General features: G+C 43.5%; 1 protein-coding gene across 8 annotated transcripts in view; it reads left to right on the plus strand.

The window, feature by feature from the left end:
* PPP1R12A (protein phosphatase 1 regulatory subunit 12A) overlaps positions 1 to 20,276 on the plus strand; it is a 228,568-nt gene that overhangs the window by 180,788 nt on the left and 27,504 nt on the right. For 7 of the 8 annotated variants that reach the window (XM_015415213.1, XM_015415217.1, XM_015415211.1 and 4 more), the window contains 4 exons: positions 5,305 to 5,370; positions 10,430 to 10,446; positions 11,228 to 11,354; positions 12,798 to 12,902. In XM_015415213.1, coding sequence (XP_015270699.1) covers positions 5,305 to 5,370; positions 10,430 to 10,446; positions 11,228 to 11,354; positions 12,798 to 12,902 — 315 coding nt within the window. Of the gene's footprint in view, positions 1 to 5,304; positions 5,371 to 10,425; positions 10,447 to 11,227; positions 11,355 to 12,797; positions 12,903 to 20,276 lie in introns of all 8 variants that reach the window. The other variant, XM_015415212.1, reaches the window with a different exon arrangement.

The following is a 20,276-nucleotide window of genomic DNA, read 5'->3' on the forward strand; positions in this document are numbered from 1 at the left end:
TCTTTTATTAAACTTCTGGCTCCACCCATTCTACATCACACTGTCCACCCCCTCTGACCTGGTCCGCCCAGGTCACCCAGGTGGACCCTGAGACACCCAGGTGCATCCTGGGAGCCCACCTTGCAGGTATTCTTGGAGATCTCCAGGAGTCACCTGGAGATTCCTGACACCAAATCCCTCAATTCCTTTTCAAGTCAAGCTATTTGCATAACTATGGCAGGTAATTGCCCTAGCTTCCTGCCCTTCCAGAGAGAACAGGGGGAAAACAGGAACACTTTAAAAACTCAGAATGTGGAGGGGGGTTTCTCCACAAGCCCTAACACCAGAGCTGCCGAACATCACCCCTGCTCCTCCTATTCAGCTTCTTGACTCACTGATTCGGCAGTTGAACCCGCTGGTGTCGAAGCAGTTTTCGGGCACCCATCCTCCCTCCCCCTCTGTATCGGAGGTTGATGAAATTGTTTTGCAATATTCTCCACGGTGATCCTGATCCAGGTCTCCGTCCTTCGATAGCGGTTGGTCTTGATCACCCTTCAGTATTGATCATCTACATTGTTCTCAGGATACTGTTGATTGTCAAAGTCCTTCATCATGATTTCGATGCCAGTCACCACAACAGGGTTATTCCCCTTCCAGATCTTCAGTGCAGTGTTATCAACCGCCTGAGCAGCGGATGATTCCTTGGGACCACCGGCAACTTCAGTACCTTTATGGTGCTTTTCCTCTGCCTTCGGCTATTCCATGGCTGACACCAGCGAGACATTTGGACTGGGACCGACGTTCTTCTGCACATCGATTCCGTTCACTGTGTGCTCATTGTCCGGCACCATCAGCTTCAGTATCGAGGCCCCCAGATTCAGTTGCTACACATCACCTCTCTCCTCGACGCCGATCCCCTGTTCCTCTGAGGCCAGACCAGTTGGCACTGACATCGCCGCCAACATTGGCATCTCTTATGTTCTTAAATTTTACATCTCTAGTTTGGGAATATAGAGCTATGAGTTTTTGATGAAAAATTGCATTCTTTTGTGAAACGTTTGTCAAATAGATATAGTTTCAGTCACATTTTTATTTAAAGTTCAATGCCACCTTTCTAAATGAACAGCAAACAAAAATTAAAACCTGTAAAACAAAAGCCTGTATAATCTAAAAGTGAAACAGCAACAACTGGATCCAATAGATATTGTTTACCTTGACTTCCAGAAAGCTTTTGATAAAGTTCCTCATCAAAGGCTCCTAAGTAAGCTCAAAAATCATGGGATAAAAGGACAAGTCCTTTTATGGATCAAAAACTGGCTAATTAATAGGAAACAGAGAGTGAGTATAAATGGGCAGTTCTCTCAGTGGAGGGGGGTAAGCAGTGGGGTACCGCAGGGATCAGTACTTTTTTTAACTTGTTCATTAATGATTTGGAGTTGGGAGTAAGCAGTGAAGTGGCTAAATTTGCGGATGATACGAAGTTGTTCAGGGTGGTGAAAACCAGTGAGGATTGTGAGGCACTCCAAAGGGATCTGTCAAAGATGGGCAAGTGGGCATCAACATGGCAAATGGGGTTCAATGTGGCCAAGTGCAAGGTGATGCACATTGGAGCCAAAAATCCTAAATATAAATACACGTTGATGGGGTCTGAACTGGCAGAGACTGATCAAAAGAGAGATCTTGGAGTTGTAGTAAATAACTCACTGAAAATGTCGAGACAGTGTGTGACTGCAATAAAGAAGGCCAATGCTATGCTGGGGATTATTAGGAAGGGTATTGAAAACAGATCAGCCAATATCATAATGCCCCTATATAAATCAATGGTGCAACCTCATTTGGAATACTGTGTGCAATTCTGGTCACCACACCTTAAAAAGGATATTATAGCTTTGGAAAAAGTGCAGAAAAGGGCAACTCGAATGATAAAAGGGTTGGAACACTTTCCCTATGAGGAAAGGTTAAGGCGCTTAGGGCTCTTTAGCTTGGAGAAACGACGACTGAGGGGTGACATGATTGAGGTTTATAAGATTATGCATGGGAAAGAGCAGGTAGAGAAAGAGGTACTTTTCTCCCTTTCTCACAATACAAGAACTCGTGGACACTCCATGAAATTGCTGAGCGGTCGGGTTAGAACGGATAAAAGGAAGTACTTCTTCACCCAAAGAGTGATTAACACATGGAATTCACTGCCACAGGAAGTGGTGGCGGCTATAAGCATGGACGGCTTCAAAAGGGAATTAGATAAGCATATGGAGCCGAGGTCCATCAGTGGCTATTAGCCACAAGGTATAGATAGGGACTCTGGGGCAAGTGATGCTCTGTCATCTTGGTGCTTGGGGGGGGTCAACAGTGGGAGGACGTCTAATGTCCTGGCCCCACTGGTGGACCTCCTGATGGCACTGGTATTTCTGGCCACTGTGTGATACAGAGTGTTGGACTGGATGGGCCTTTGGCCTGATCCAACACTGGCATCTCTTATGTTCTTATGTTCTTAACTGAAACCTAAAAACAATCAGAAAGCCAGCTCAAGATGACTAGGTTGCAGTAAAATTAATCCAACAGGTTAAAGCATAAGAAGTATATGGAATTATCAGTGACAACTTTTCTGAAGATGTATCATAGTTTAACAAGAAGAAAACATCTTTGTTTTTATCACTATCATCACTAATAATTGTATGCATTTCTTTTTAGTCATTTTAAAACATTCAAATTTTAATTAATTTAATAACCAACACTTATCATGCACATGTTCCAATTAGCTGTAGCAGAAGCAGCTTATTTAAAATAAGACCAAATTTGTTGCAAAACAGGTCAAAAGGTAAAGAGAAGTAAAGGAGAAGGTAGCAGGAAAGAGACTGAGAAGAGGGGTAGGAAACAGCCTGGCGTGAATTAGAAACAAACACCATAGTTTTGGTTAATAGAAGTGAAAAGCAGAATCTAGAGCTGCATGACCTAGCTGTACTCAGCTCCAGGCTTTCCCATCCACCCCCTCTGATCCAAGGTGGAAGCTGTGAGTGGGAGGAGAGGCTGGCCATTCCAACCAAGTTTCAGTGCTTTTTAGCAAGCAGAAGATATTGAGACCTGGACAGAAATTGTCAAAGCCTATCTTACTGAAAAACTATCAAGACTTTTGTAAAGCTTCAAATTCTAAACTAACTAGCTTTTTAATATCTACATGGGCAAGATTATATACCAAGAAGATTATATACATGGGCAAGATTACATAGCATTTCCCCAGAATGATAGATACTGTCAGTAATGCCGGAGAATTGAGGCGCTCCTCCGCCCCGAAGGTCCTGCCGCTGAGTGTTCATATGGAATTAGTGTGGCTGACCAGGACAAGCGTTGGAGATCGGGCAACAAAAACCGATGCCGAGCGTGGCCGGATGGCCAGCAATGAACTGTGAGTCGGGTTGAAGCGAGCATGAGGATTTAAAAATAAAGCTTCCCTTCCTTAATGAGCGACGAAAAGCGAGCGGGGGAGGGGCCCCTCCCAAACGCATAAACGAAAACACGGAAATAAAGAGGGGGGGGGAGCAAAAAAATAAGTGTCTAAATCCGTTTTAAGAGACTTACCAGAGCGCAGATAAGCGTATGGGCGAATATCAGAGACTAGCAACTTTTTAAAAAGTAAATAATCCAAAAAGATGGCGGGGAAGAAACCAGAAAACTACAAACTGTTGAAAGCAAAACTAGTGGGCAGTCCTCAAACGGAAGAGACCACTGAGCTTTCTAAAATGTTGGCAGATTCCTTGCACCCTCTGCTGGATGAGATAACTAATATCAAGCAACAATTGTCAAAAATTGGTCAGAGTTTGGCTTCACAGCAGCTACAACTGACTAAATCTTTAAATGCAACAGAGCAAATGGCAGAGAAGGTGAAGGAAATGGACGCCAATACTAAAAAAGTTAAGAAAAAGGTGCAAAAGCTGGAAATGAAACAAGCTACGGAAGAGTCACAACTTTTACAGCTGCAAATGGAGAAAGCAAATTTGGTCCTACGGTTCCAAGAGGTCCAGGAATCTAAAGGAGAGAATCTGAAGCAACTGTTGAGTAATGCAATAGCCCCAATGACAGATTTGACAGCGGAATATCTTTACAGCGAGATGGATGTGGTCTACAGGTCCTATTCCTTATATATCAAGAAAAATAATCTGCCTGGGGAAATAGTAGTCAGATTCTCGAAGAAACATGTGAGAGATTCTATTTTGAAAGCAACTACAGGAACACCCTTGAAAATCGGGGGAAATAATATCAGGATTTTAAAAGACATTCCATTTGAAATAAGACAGAAGAGAAAGAAATATAAAGACTTAACCCTTTTTAAACAAACAAATGGCATCAGTTATAGATGGTTAACTCCAGAAGGTGTCATTTTCAAACTCCACGATAAAAAAAGAAAAGATTGACTCTGTTCCTAAAGCATGTGAGTTTCTGAGAACACAGCTGGGGGAACCAGCGGAGGACAAGAAGAAAGAAGAAGAAAGCAAATCGGATGGCGAGTTAGGCTTGGTGTCTTCTGACAAGGACTCTGTCTCTGAAAAGGGGGCGGCAGCCCCCAAAAGTTCATATAAATTGAGGATAAGAAAAGATATGAGAAAATAAAGGCTGAAGGACTCTGATTTGTGCCTGAAAAATTAGAAATAACTTTGGGATACTCTGAGGGTTTCATTTAACAGATAAATGGATGGTTAAAAGATAAATAACTTAGCATAACCGACTATGTTCAATGTATTGCTAGTATTTTAGATAAACATTGAGATAAGCGGATGTATTGATCTCCCACTCTTGGGGTTTTAGTTATTAGTGGGTCTCTTTTCTTTCTCCTTAGATGTAGTTTTCCTTCCCATATTTTCGGTTATAGTTTGTAGTTTTGTGGAAAAAACCCCCAATAAAAAAACTCCCCTTGGGGGATTCAAAAAAAAAGAAAAAGGAAATTTACCAAGGCCTGCACTAAGATATCAGATAATTCCTTTTTCTGTATGTTAAAACCTGTTTTTTCCTGTTGTTCATGTTTATAGCCTATGCCAATAAAGGGACTGACTTACTGACACTAAGATGTCGTGTGAAAACAAGCTTGTATAATGTGAGAGGTAAAACAGTGGCACAGATTAAAAATTAGCTTCCAAAACAGAAGTTTGAATTCATGGTTTCCTATTTATTTGTTCATTTGTTTTTAAAAGGTAAGCATGATAAGAGGAGCAGGGTTGAGGCTATAGCTCAGCTAGTGAGGTCTGGTTTTTTCATATTTTTTGCCTTATAAAAATAGTTCCTGAATACTGGGGAGTATGTATGTAAATCATTTAAATGGCTTTTCTTCTCCAGAGCGATGAAAATGATCAAGAGCATCAGTCTGACTCAGAGGAGGGAACAAATAAAAAAGAAGCTCAGGTAATTGTTAAAGTTTCTTTATGTTTCTAAAATGGATTTTCCTATGGTATGTATTTGCTTCTATTTAAAAAAAAAAATGGTTCATCTGCGTGTCTTCTGTGCAGTCCCACATGGGACTGCCTGGAGGCAGGCCTGCCACAGGAGAAGGTTCCAAGAGCTTCTAGAATTCTTAAGAAAGAAATTCATTACTCCCCCTCCCCTCGTGGAGGAAAGCTGCAGTTTGTTTTCCCACCCATTTGGTCATGTGACGAGGGGAGGGGGAGGCACTCTTCCCTCAGTCCTTTTTCTGCCACTGTAGGAAAAGGACGTTCCAGAGTGTGTGTCTCTTCAATTTACCTCACGGATAAAAATAGCAACAACAACAACAACAAAAATTCGCAGAAGGGCAGAAGGAAACAATAGCTCTCTTTAAGAAGTGCCATTCCTGTGGGACTAAGATGGCATCGAATGATGAGCACCTTAAGTGCCTTCTCTGTCTGGGCGAGGGGCATAAAAAAGCTTCCTGCAGGGCCTGTGGGCTCTTGACTCCAAAGACGAGACAGGACAAAGCCCTTTGGCTGAAGGTGGCCCTTTGGGAACAATCCTTAGCAGGCCTGCCACAACAGCCTTCCCCCAAAGTGTGAGATAAGACTCCTCAGAGAGCACTCGAAAAGTCCCATCGTCCGAGACAATCCTCGGCAGGGACGCCTCGCAGCTCGTCCTCCTCTTCTCAGTCTCCTGTAAAAAAGCTCAAGGATAACGGGGGCAAAGCTTTGACTTCCGTGGCTGAGGTAGCACCCCCCGAGAAGTTATGATCAGTGATGCCTCCTCTGCCTTTACCCGGGGCATCTGCCTCTCTTTCTGCCGATGTGCCAGCCCTGAAAGCTGACGAGGCTCTGTCAACACGGAAGCCATTGACGGCAGATCCACCACCGATGCGGATGGGCTCTGCCCAAAGAAGATCAAGGTCGACTCGATGTCGCAGCCTGCATTCTCAATGTTGTAAATCCTCAACATCGAGCCCAAGAGTAACGGATCGACGGCGAGATCTCTCTCTGAGTTCTGCTAGGTCTCTGTCTTCAGCCAATGATGTTGAGGTCATTAGCCTTCCACCATCCAAGGACTCATCTCGCTCCCATTCCCCTTGCTATAAGAGGCAGAACACCCCTGCATGGGGTTACCCTCCAACTTGGGGTCCTGTGCCTCCATGGGTCATGCCTCAATGGTATCACCTGGAGTTGACCAGCCACACTAAACATCGAGGTCAAAATGCTTTGCCATGCCGTCAGTGATCCAGAACCCGTTCAAGGTCGAGCAGCCGTCAGATTTCCCCTGTTCACCAGGGAGCATCCTCTTTCATTTTTGAACCAATGAATGACCCTCCTTTGGATAGAGAATCTGAGTGCACCTCTCTCCCTTCCCTGGATGAGGCTGTGGGAGATCCGAGTCCTGTTTCACCTACTGAGGACTTAAGAGTGTATTCTGAACAACTGCTCAGAATGGTCAAGGCTCTGAAGATTGACGTTACTTCTCTGAAGCCAGCTAAAGAAGATCGAGTGATGGACATTTTGTATTGTTCTGATCCTGGTCCTGTGGCAATCCCACTAGTTAAGGGCATTAAGGGGAGATAATTAACAATACTTGGGCAAGGCCCTCCTCTAATGCCTCTTCCACTCATAAAGTGGAGAATCTGTACAAGATTAAGGAGGAGGATGCCACGGCGGAGAGGGCAGGATATAAATTTGATAAATAAATAAATACATTTTTGTATCATCACCTGCAACCTAGACCCCGCTCTTCTCCCCTTGACCAGTAGGGTAGGAAGTTAGATATCTTGGGGCGTAAGATGCATTCTTCAGGTGCCCTGGCTCTCAGAATATCCAATGTTAAGGCAATCATGGCTAGATACCAGGTCCTCCTATGGGAACAGATGTCTCCATTCATAGACTGTTGGCAGATGAGAAGAAGGGCCAAGCTAAACAGGTCCAGCTTGAGGGCTCTAAATTAGCCAAGCAAGAATTGAATGTGGCCAGGCATACTGCTGATGCGGCCAGTAAGGTTATTGCTTCAGCCATAGTGTTGCATAGGCACTCTTGGCTCCGCACGCCTGCCCTTCCCTTAGACACCAGGTCTCGTATTGAAGACCTTCCCTATGAGGGCAAGCTCCTTTTCAGTGAGCAGATGGATGAGGTGTTAGAGAGGGTCCGGAAGACTAAGTACACAGCTAAGTCCTTGGGACTGGCATCACAACAGCCATCGACTAACAAGCCAAGGTATTTTCCTAGGCATTTTCAACAACCTTCTGTTGGCAGGGAATATAGGTTCCAGACGACCCCTTTCCAATTCTATAGGGGCTCCTACAACACTGCTTATAGCAATACTTATCCCCCTCAGAGGCAGCAGCCTCGGCAACGCAATCAACACAATCATTCCTCCCACAGTTCTTCTGGTTCTAAGCCCACAGTACCACAGTGCACGTCTACTGCTCTGTTCAGGGCACGCCTTACCTCCTTTTCTGAGAGTTGGTCTGTTATTTGTTCTGTTGTTTGGGTTCAGGATATAATAAAGTTCGACTACTTTTTAGAGTTTAGAGATGCACCCCCTGCTTTTTATGAGGTTCCTGCTAGATCCTCCCAACAGGATACTTTGGGTCCTGAAATCCAGTGTCCCTGAATCAGAGGAGTCCATTGGGTTTTATTCGAACTATTTTCTGATAAAGAAGAAGGGTGGAGGACTCAGACCTATATTAGATCTCAGAGACCTTAACTCATCCCTAGACGTCCGTAGGTTCCGCATGTTGTCCCTTGAGGATGTTTACCCTTCCATTGTGCAGGGTGCCTGGTTTGCGGTTATTGATCTGCAGGACGTATATTTTCATATTTCGATTCATGAGGATTGTTGAAAATACTTACGTTTCAGGTTTCAAGGTAAAATCTACCAATACTCTGTTTTGCCTTTTGGCTTAGCCACAGCCCCAAGAGTCTTCACTAAATGTTTTTCTGCAGTGATTGCCAATCTTAGATTACAGGGCTGCACAGTCTATGCCTTTCTAGATGATTGTCTTCTCATGGCTGACTGTAGAGACGAACTGATCTCTCAAGTAGACTTAACTCTGTGCACATTAACTTGGTTGGGGATTGTCATTAATCTGGAGAAATCCGCCCTTACCCCATCTCAATCTGTGGAGTTCACAAAACGTTTTTACCTATTTCCCAAAGCAGAGCTATTCAATCTACGGTACAAAGGTTCTCTGCTTTACGGTTTCAGAGAGCCATCCAAATTAAAAAGCTCCTAGTCCTCATGGCGGTCACAAGTTCTACCATTCGCTATGCAAGGCTCCATATGAGACCTTTACAAAACTGGTTCCTACACACTTTCATTGTAGGAGTTGACCCTCAATGGCAATGTCTGTCCATCCCCAGGCCTGTGCTTAAATCCCTGTCATGGTGGTCAGAGGACTCGAACTTATTAGAGGGTTTCCCCTTGGCACCAACTCTGCCCCAATTGCATCTTTACACGGATGCTTCCCTGGAAGGCTTGGGTGTGCACTGTGGCTCAGTGGTTGATGGACACCCTATGAAGCTACTTTACACATTAATGTTCTTGAACTCAGAGCGGTGAGGTATGCTCTCCTTTCTCTTCTAGACCAGACAGCTAGCAAGAACATTTTACTCTCTACCGACAGTGTAGCGACGAAGTGCTATATCAACAGACGGGGGGCACGGAGTCACTTGCACTGTGCAGAGAGGCCTCCCTTCTTTGAGCATTGGCAATTCACCACAGAATTCATGTGGTGGCCATTCACATTCCCGGTCGAACCAATATTTTGGCAGATGTGTTGAGCAGACAATCAAAGCTCAATCACGAATGGTCTGTTTCCCTAAAGTATCTGACTCCCTTTTTTCACAAATGGGGCACACCAACCATAGGCCTCTTTGCTTCCAGAGTAGGGTTGCCAAACCCCCCCCGTCAGGGGTCCCCCGTTTTGGGGGGGGTTCTACCCGCCGCCGGCCAGATGGCCGGTGGGGGAAGCCCCACCCCCAACACCCCCAGCCACCCATCTCTCTCCCTTTAAGTGTGTGCAACCCGTGTTTCATCCCAAGCGCGAACTCCGCAAGCTTGCAGGGAAAAGCCAGCTTCGTTCTTAAAAGGGAAAAGCAGCTGCTCTTAAAGGGGAAACGCCAGCTGCCGGCTACTTTAAGTGCAGGGAACTGCCGTTTCTGGAGATCCGGCACACGGGTGGGTGGGTGGGGCGGCAGACGTCCCCAACATGATGTCATCACGTTGGGGATGCCCCACCTCCTCCAGGAACACCCCCAAAGTCCCCCGCTGGGGGTGGAAGATGGACTTGGCAACCCTATTCCAGAGTGAATTCAAGATGTCCCATATTTTGCGCCTGAGCCCCAAGCGGGGGGAACTGCCATGGGGATGTTTTTATTCTCAAGTGGACAAGCGTACTATTTTATACTTTCCCACCCTTCCCACTATGTTCAAAGGTGTTAGTGAAGTTACAACATGACAAGACTCATTGCATCCTCATTGTCCCTCTATGGCCCCACCGGCCTTGGTTTCCTCTCCTACGGAGCATCTCAGGAAACCGAGCAATTCCTCTACCACTAGTTCACAACATTCTCATGATAGGTCAGATGTACTACCCGGACATTCAGATGTTACACCTACACGCATGGTTTGCAGAATTCTAGTTCTGTTATATCAGAATTTTTGGACTTGTTTTTCTCAAGCACAATCTTCCCTCTTCATGGCAAACAACTTTTTAAATGGAAGGGACATAAAGCAGAAGTTGGTGTTGTAGGTCTGCTGTTCAAAGGGGGGGGGTTAATATGCCCAAGGTCTTGGCATCCTCTCCTTGGATCCTGGCCTGTATTTCCACAAGATGTATTCTGTGATCTAATTTGTTGTCATTTCTAAATTGACTTAAGTAATATATGTGATCAGAACCCGTAATTTGAAAGGCGTTCAGTTATTGTTTTACTATTCTGCAGGAATTTGTTTACTGGTTGATTAATCCTGTAACAGAGATACAGTTGTTTAAAGTTGTTTTATTTCATTTCTTTTTCAGGGTGAAAGCCTTTCAAGGTATGTGCTCTTTTACAGTTTGGAGTTTTAAAAAGATGTAATTTTAAAAACTGTGTTAGTATTTAGGGCTTGAGCAATTCATCATGCTTATGGAGAAAAATGAACACAAATCAGGGATCCACTGCCAGCCACCCTCTTCAGATATTAAATTTTTAGAAGCTTACATGCAATTTAAACACAGCAGTGGCAGAGTGGTGATGTGGACCTTTGTCATTACAGTATACTCCTGGAAATTTCTACTGCTGGAATGGAAAAAAACATTCATTGTAATGTTCCATTAATACTATCATTAGTTGCAAAAGGGAAGGCAGGTTTGCAGAGCCCATCTGTGTGGAAGCAATTGCATACCATCACTGTGGTGGCTGAACTGAGCTTTGTATAAATCCATTTCCATTTTTCTATTTCAAGACTTTCCTACATGCTCATCTTACTTCAGTGCTGGTATAGCAGTGATTTAGATATGCATAATAAAAAAATACCACGTACTGCTTTAAATCCCACTAAATAAAAGAAGTCTTTGTAGTTCTACAGTGTTATTAGGCCCAGCTACTGGGAACTCCTCAAAATTCCCAGTAGCTGGGATTTTCCACAGTTGGTTTACAGTAGGAATAATTGGTCAGGAGATACATCCCTTTTCACTTTTAAACATTTTCAAATTGGAGAGAAATGGAAGAGAATAGAAATTGGAGAGACTTGGAAGATAACATAAATGTGTTCTAAATTTGTATAAATAGTTGGATTTGCACTGTAAAACTTGTGAAACTTTTCCTTTTATTTGAAGATACGACTCAGGATCAACAGGAGACCGTTACGATTTAGTACTAGGACGGACTGGATACAGTTACTTGGAAGACCGCAAATCCTATTCCAGTAAGCTAGATAAAGAAGATACAACAGATTTTAAAAAGGTATCTTGAGTTTAACAATAGCAGCTTAACAAAATATAACTTTATGCCTTTGTAATAATTCTGGATGGCTGTATTTAAGTAAGTTCTCGATATGCATACTTTTTTTTATGGCTGGAAGTTAACTTTTGAAACAAAAAAGGAAAAAGAAGAAAGCACCCCTCACCATCTCCTCATCTTTGGCTCTCTGTCAGCTATAGTCCTATGTCTAGTGCAACCTTTTCATTCAAACTAGCAGCAAGCTTTCTTACTGATATGCCTCCTGGCTTTCTTTCATGAGCCAGATGCATTTTTGATGTGTCTTCATCCCATGGCATTTCCTTATGCAAGTTCTGGCTTTGTCACACTTTCTGCAGTTGCTCTCCCATATTTATAGGTAGACTAGGCTGCCCTGTACTGTCCCTATGTATTATTTAAGTCTTAAATGTACCTGTTCCTCATTAATTTCCTTTCTTGTCTGATTCCTTCCACCAATGTATTTATTTATTTATTAATTCAATTTCTACACCGCTCAATCCTGGAGGCTCTGAGCGGTTTAAATAGGCATATATTATACTTCCTATCTAGGGCCACAATGTATATAGGGGAGGTGAGTGCCTACCAGGCACCCTGCCGGCTTGTTCTTTCTTCTTCCTGCGGCTTCCAACAGCTGACAGGTTCCATTATCCCAAGCCCTGTGTGATGTCCTTCTGTCATCCTTCCTTCCTTAACTTTCTGAACAGTTTGTACCTTCAGGCCGCTCTGCCTATTCTACTGTTGCTTTGTGTGTACTGAAGGATGTCATGTTATAGGAAAATTCAGGAGACTTTGCCCTTTTCAGTGACTTTATACTGTTAAAATTGTTGTACCATGCTTTAGTAGAAATCCTTCAAGGCAGAGTAACACTTAATCCTAACTCTGTTGCGATAATACTGGCATAGTTTCCCATACCAAGTAGATTGTTGTCGCTGAATGATATATTGCAAGCCGTAACTTCATGGCCCAGGACTAAAAGGACTGTCTCCTCCCATATGTCCTTATGTGCCAAATAACACTAATGATTGTACCCCTCTTTAAGGTGGCACACATGGAGCCAGTTCCTGTTCCATTGTAGTTCCCACTTTGTGGAACAGGCTCCCAGAGGAGGTGAAGGGAGTTAAATTGTTAGAAATTTTCAGGAGGTGCTACATCCATGTCATTTGCCATGGCTTTTAAAAGGATATAAACTGCAGGCATCTTTTGATGAGAGGGGTATCTTGCAGTTTTATTCTATTGGTTTTAATTGTAATGTTTTAGTTATAACCTGTAAGCTGCCTTGAGTGAGAAAAGGTAGGATATAAATATTTTAATAAATTAATTTCAAAAGAACGAAAATCTATTCCATAAACAAATTGCGACCATGTTAAAACTCATAATCCAGGTTAAAAGGAATGCACTGTTGTAAAACCTGTATTGAATTTTCCTTAGCTTTATGAACAGATTCTAGCTGAAAATGAGAAACTGAAAGCACAGCTACACGATACCAACATGGAGCTGACGGATCTTAAGCTACAGTTGGAAAAGGCAACTCAGGTTTGTATTTCAAACTCCAATAAATCCAATAATGGGAGTGGCATTTTCTCAGGATGTGGCATATATAGCCTTTAATGGTTCTGAATAGTTTTGATCCTTTGTTAAAAACTTGGCACACAAATCCCATTAGATATATAGCATATAATCCACCTTGAGTCCAATTTAGAAAGGTGGACTTTGTAATTAAGAGTTAGAGTAGCATCTGTAATTGCTGGAAGTGCTAGAAATTGAACAATGTGAAATAATAATTACTTGGAACCAGTGTTCCCTCTAAGCTGAGTTAGTGTGAGCTAGCTCACAGTTTTTTAGGCTCCAGCTCACACATTTGTGTCTTAGCTCAGGAAGGATGGCTCCAGAGCAAACTAATTATTCAGTAGCAAAATCGCTCACTCACAACTTTAATGCGAGTAGCTCACAAGACTCCACAGCTTGGAGGGAGCATTGTTTGGAACACCTGAAAGGTAAGTTAACTGTAGCCGTACAAATAGGAGGCTGGTGATTCCCCTTCTCTTGCATGCATTGACATATACGGTTGCCAACTTTGGGCTGGGATATTCCTGAAGGTTTGGGGGTGAAGCCTGGAGATGGTAGGGGAGAGACCTCAGTAGGGTGTAATGCCATAACTTTCAAAGCAGCCATTTTGTCTTGGGAGAGTGGGTGCAATTCTATGAGATCTCCAGGCTCCACCTGGGGGTTGGCAACCTTACACACATACATACATAGCGCAATAATAGGCAATTTTGCTTAGGCTGACTTTGACTCCCAACTGCTTTCAGTATTCCATATGCTTGCTGGTGTATTTTCCGTGCCCCTTATGCCATCAGAGGCAGTATATCACATACGTGGAGAGCCCCCCCCCCCCCCGATTATGTAGAAACTTTCATTTTGTCTATGAGTGGTCACTTTGTGCTGCTGTTGGCACTGGAACCCTTTTACTTCATGTCTTCACTGCAACATTTCTATATTAAATCTGAGGACCAGCCACATGATGCTGTGTTACACTGAGTCAAACTACAGGTCTGTCAAGGACAGTATTGTCTGTTCAAGCTGACAGTGACATTCCAGCAGAGTTCATTAATTTGTGCACTGATTTTTACCCTGCCACCCAGAGCTTTTTTCCCCTCAGTGCAGGGGTTCCCTTTTCTCCAGGCGTGGCCCTGCCCTCCGGCTCAGCCAGGGCCTCTGTGCGCTATAAAGGGGAGCTCTGGCACCTGGCAGCCCTACTTCCACCATGTAGCTATGGCCTCAGGGGTTGAGGTGAATTGCATTGGAGGCAGAAAGGGGGGGGGGGGTAGCCGAAAGCGATTAAAGGCTTCTGCAGCTGCTGGCCGCTGGCCTCGCCATTTGATGCCTGGGAATTGATCAAGGCGAGGGGGAGGGGTGGGGGGTATGGCTGCCTGCAAGACTGCTCCAGGTGCGGTCAGACTCAGTGAGAGAGGTGCTCGCCTCTGGGACCCCGCTGTGTGAGTGTGTGTCTGAGCTTGGATGCTTGGATGCCCCGGATTGTATGGATGTGTTGTGGGGTTGCAGGACACCTGTGGCATACTTGAGAGGGACCCATCCCCGGCTCTGCTCCCTTTCTACCCCCTCCTCACCATGGCCCCTCTCCTAGCCCTCCGCCACCCCACCCCCAGCCGCTCCCCAAGCAAACGACAGTGCGAGGCTCTCACTTTAAAAAATCTTTATCTCAAATAACTTTTAAAAAAAGCAGTTTAGCCTTTATTGTTCCCCTCTTGCGGCATAATACAGATTGCATTTCTCTTAATCCCTCCCCTCCGCTCCTCCTTGTTCTCCCCCCAACCTTATTGAGAGTCACCTGATCAATTTCTCCAGATGGTGGCTGGGAGGGAGATTTCAAGTGAGTGTGTGCAGGGAGGGGTGTGTGAGAGAAATACTCGAAAGAAATCAATGTCTGATTTCTCCTTTAGTTAGAAAAAAATGCACTTTAAAAAGTAGAGAGAAAACGAGAATGGTATAAGACAACGGCCAACTGTGTAATCCAATTAAGAGTGGAGGAGTATTGAAGCCGAGGATGCCAGGTGGGAGCAAAAAAAGAAAACTAAGATTTAAGGAGGAGGGGGAGCAGGGGGGAGATCAAAGGAAGAGTGGAAAAGTTGCCTCTGATGCTGTGTTCCTGGCCCGATCTTTTGGCTTGAGGCAGGTTTCTGCAGCCTTTCCCCTCCCATGCGCCAAGCATGAGTTCCAGCCACCAAAATATGATGATAAGAGCTGCTTCTGTGTTCCCCCCTCTCTCTCCCTCCTCCCTCCCTCCCTCCCTCCCTCCCTCTCGCTCTCTCACACATACACACACACACACGCATGTGTTAAAAGGAAGGGGCACAGCAAATAGATGCCATTCCATATAAAACCCCTCCCCATGCAGTAACTGTACAGATTACATGTCCCAGAATTCTCGGTGTCAGGAGGAGTGGTACAACTCAAGACGCTCCATGGGTGTGTCTTGCTCCCCCCCTGTTGTTTGAATACCATTGAGTTCATTATGGCTTCTCAATTGCCTGAGTGCTGTTCCTAGTCAAGTATCACATTGATAATTTCATACAGTGGCTTTTCAACTGAGCAGAGTTGCAGGGGCTGTGATGGGGAGGGAGGGGGGAATTATGGAGACAGACTGGGGAGATGAGGTTCTCTTTGGTGAACCCTTTTAGATACCCTACTTTTAAACATGTTACTGTCGGACTTGTTCTAATTGATGGTAGAATTCTTTAAGACCGGCTTGGGCATGTATTTGTAATATGTAGCAAGCTTAGTGGCCAGTTATATGTGTTATTGCTGTGGTGCCTATGTATACATCTTGTGCCTTGTAAAAAAAAACCTTGTAAAAATATCCAGCAATCTTGTGATTGACAGTTGCTAACCTCTCTGCATTTGACAGATCTGTTTTTTGAAATTCTGGTGGTATACTTTCTAAGACTAACTGTCAGATACCCAGGCTTCACCAGTGAATACATATAATATTCATCTGTATGGTTTCTGTTACATTTTAGATATTTGCTGTGCAAGATTTTGGATGTATAAAACCTGTTTATTGGTGTTAACTCAAATGACTTCTCTTCTGAGTTTAGTGGTACAAGCCTTTCATCAGATTGCATTATTGCTTTGTAAATTAAATGATGAGTCAATAACAGTTCTGATGTTTTACTCCAGCATGGTTAATAATTGTATCCTCAGACCATCCATCTAAAAGGATAGCCTGATTGATAGGGAAATCAAGGGAGCCATGCAAGCCGGCACCTATTCTGGGATTAAAGTTGCCGCATAATAAAGTGTGAGAAGTAAGATATTGAAAGTCCAGGGCTTCCAAGTTATCAGAAAGTTTGTTCCAGATGCTGTCTGGACTTCATAAGTTAGAAATCTTTGGTGGAAAATAAACATTAATACAGAGGAGGGAGCCAACCTGGGCCCCATGAATCCTCAGAACCTTAATAGGGTCTGAGATTTGCTTTTCAGGACCTTAATTAGTGATTCAGTACTGCTGATCAACCAATTCCTTTGTCTAGCTCTCTTGATGTACCTGAGTGGCCCCCAGTTACAGCATCTGAGTTTAAAAGCCTTATTGACTCTCTTTCATATGGAAAAGCTCCTGGAGAGGACATGATCCCTCCGGAGCTTTTTAAGCAATTCCCTGGTTGGAGGGCCCTTGTATTGGCAAAGCTGTTTTCTCAAACTCTCCTGGATGCTTCCCCACTGGTTGGAAACAATGCATAGTAGTACCAGTACATAAAAGGGCAATAAATCGAATCCTCATAACTATCACCCTATTAGTTTGTTGGATACAGCTTCCAAATGTTACAGTACATTTTTACTGAGAAAACTGGAAGACTGGGAAGCCGACAGTCAGGTCATCTTCCCAGAACAAGCTAGTTTTAGGAAGGGCCAGAGCACTATCAGTTATTGCACCATCTAGCCACGGATTGTGTAATGGTTCCCAATAAACACCTATATGCAGCCTTTGTTGATCTTGCGGCTGCTTTTGACTCAGTCGACAGAGAGAGGCTTTGGTCTAAACTGACAAGTACTAACACCAACAAACATCTTTTGCATCTAATAAGGGAGCTCCATAGTAATATATCATCCAAAATTAGAGTAGGCATCAGCTTTTCTGACAACACAGCATCTCAGTAGTCAGAGGTGTGAAACAGGGTTGTGTTCTTGCCTCCCTCCTTTTCAACCTCCACATCAGTAACATCACTAAGAGGCTCTCAGGCTCCGACCTCTTCCCTCCTTGTCTTGGCTCACGGAAGATCCCATTTCTTCTTTATGCTGACAACATGGTTTTGTTGTCTGTAACCCGCATTAGTTTAAGAAGTTTGTTGTCCAGGCTCAGTGACTTTTGTAAAGGAGAGCTTCTAGAAAAAATTACTCAAAGACCAAAATTTTCGGACAATGGTGGTGTATGTCCCACTGGTCAATAGATGGGTCCTCAGTTGAGCAATGTTGAACCATTACATATTTGGGTATCACCTTCACTGATACACTCGCTTGGAAGGTACACCTAAAAACTGCAAAATCAATAGGCCTTTGGTCAACGGGGGCAATCCTTAAATTTTACAATTCTGAAGGGGGTTTTCAGATAGACCCAGCCTTAAAGCTCTTCCAGAGTAAGATTCCAGTGTGAAGGTGTGGGGATGGAATGATGCCTTAATTGTAAATCTGGAGAGAATTCAAAATTCTTTCCTGAAAAGGATTTTAGTACTTCCTCCTAACACTTCAGCTGCTTTGCTGAGAGCCGAATTGGGCCTCCCTTCTCTTTGGGCACGTGCACATAACGCCTTATTTAATTATGGCATACATTTAAGAGAGCTCCAGCAGGTCATCTCTCAAGCATATGTTTTTCTATTAGCCTAAAAGATCCAAAATGGCAGTCCAATTATTAAAAAATTATCCAAATATATAATCTGCCAGATGTTGTCCAAGGAGCTTCTTAGGCTGATTTTAATGGTAGGATTCAAATATACTCACATGATACTGCTTTAGACAGGCAAGCTATATTGGGAACCAAATTTTCACCTTGGTATAAAATTATTAAACTAGATCATTTCAGGGCACAATATCTTTTTTTAAAAATTATATTCAGCTTTAACATCTATTCATTTCCAAATGATGCAAACAGCCATGCTTGAAGGTCACTAAACTCAAACACCAGTTGCCCAACGCCACTGTATGTGCAGAGGTCCAGATCCTGAAGACCTGTGTCATTATTTGCTGGCCTGTCCACTTTATTGAGCTCCAAGGTTGAAATTTTTAGGTACAATCTTGGCTAATTTAGTCCTTAGCACTGTGATGGAACAAGTCATATTTTTTACTTGCAGATGAAGAATCAGAGGTCTCATATAAAGTTGCCCTTTTTGCCTTAGCGGCAAAGAAAATTCAGGCCAAGCTAAGAACATAAGAACATAAGAGACGCCAATGTTGGATCAGGCCAAAGGCCCATCCAGTCCAACACTCTGTGTCACACAGTGGCCAGAAATACCAGTGCCATCAGGAGGTCCAGCAGTGGGGCCAGGACATTAGAAGCCCTCCCACTGTTGACCCCCCCCCCAAGCACCAAGAAGACAGAGCATCACTTGCCCCAAAGCCCCTAGCTATACCTTGTGGCTAATAGCCACTGATGGACCTCTGCTCCATATGCTTATCTAATTCCCTTTTGAAGCCGTCCATGCTTGTAGCACCCACCACTTCCTGTGGCAGTGAATTCCATGTGTTAATCACTCTTTGGGTGAAGAAGTACTTCCTTTTATCCGTTCTAACCCGACCGCTCTGCAGTTTCATGGCGTGCCCACGAGTTCTTGTATTGTGAGAAAGGGAGAAAAGTACCTCTTTCTTTACCTGCTCTTTCCCATGCATAATCTTATAAACCTCGATCATGTCACCCCTCAGTCGTCTTTTCTCCAAGCTAAAGAGCCCTAAGCGCTTTAACCTTTCCTCGTAGGGAAAGTGTTCCAACCCTTTTATCATTCGAGTTGCCCTTTTCTGCACTTTTTCCAAAGCTATAATATCCTTTTTAAGGTGTGGTGCCCAGAACTGCACACAGTATTCCAAATGAGGTCTCACCATTGATTTATATAGGGGCATTATTATATTGGCTGATCTGTTTTCAATACCCTTCCTAATAATCCCCAGCATAGCATTGGCCTTCTTTATTGCAGTCACACACTGTCTCGACATTTTCAGTGAGTTATCCACTACAACTCCAAGATCTCTCTCTTGCTCAGTCTCTGCCAGTTCAGACCCCATCAATGTGTATTTATATTTAGGATTTTTGGCTCCAATGTGCATCACCTTGCACTTGGCCACATTGAACCCCATTTGCCATGTTGACGCCCACTCGCCCATCCTTGACAGATCCCCTTGGAGTGCCTCACAATCCTCACTGGTTTTCACCACCCTGAACAACTTTGTATCATCCGCAAATTTAGCCACTTCACTGCTTACTCCCATCTCCAAATCATTAATGAACAAGTTAAAAAGCAGTGGACCAAGTACTGATCCCTGCGGTACCCCACTGCTTACCACCCTCCACTGAGAAAATTGCCCACCTACACTCACTCTCTGTTTTCTATGAACTAGCCAGTTTTTGATCCATAAAAGGACTTGTCCTTCTATCCCATGATTTTTGAGCTTACTTAGGAGCTAATGTCAGCATAGGTCAGTTGCTTATGGGAGTTATTCCTTTCTCTTATGAAACAGGTTTTAAATTGTAATTTTATAGTATTTTAACTCAGTCTCACGGTGCTGTATTTTATAGTATACAATCTTTTAGTGTTAACCTATTGTAACGGCCATTGGCCCTATGCAATAAAATTGAACTCGAACTGAACTTGTAAATTAAATTATCTAAAGTATTATTACAGGGTAGCGACCTGGTTCTTACAGTGTGAAAACAACTCCTCCTCAATCTTGGAATTTATTAAATTTCGAGCCAATGCATTGGATGTTCCTTTTTATTATTGAATGTTTTAGCTACAATATTGAATCTTTTTAGCTACAATGCTGTCTTAAATATCCATGCCCTGTCTGATGTATTAAAGTTTCACAGGGCATGTAAGGCAGAGATGTTCTGTCAGGCGTTTGGTTGAGGCCAGCAACAGTTCCTTACATCTGCCTGGCACCCTCCCCTCCATGATTGAATGCTAGCACTGCCATCTTGTTTTAAAAATGTTTTGAAATGTTTAAATACTCTGAATGTTTTAAATATTGAGTTTTTATGGTTTTAACTTATTTTACACTGTACTGAATTAGATTGTTGTGAACTGCCTGGAGCCCCGCACAAGCAGGAAAGGGCAGTCAAAAAATCTAACAAATAAATAATAAATAAATTTTGTCAATTCTCATATAGGTCTTTCTGATCATTTC

Source organism: Gekko japonicus, unplaced genomic scaffold, assembly GCF_001447785.1.
Source record: "Gekko japonicus isolate JY-2015 unplaced genomic scaffold, Gekko_japonicus_V1.1 scaffold118, whole genome shotgun sequence".
NCBI lineage: Eukaryota > Metazoa > Chordata > Lepidosauria > Squamata > Gekkonidae > Gekko > Gekko japonicus.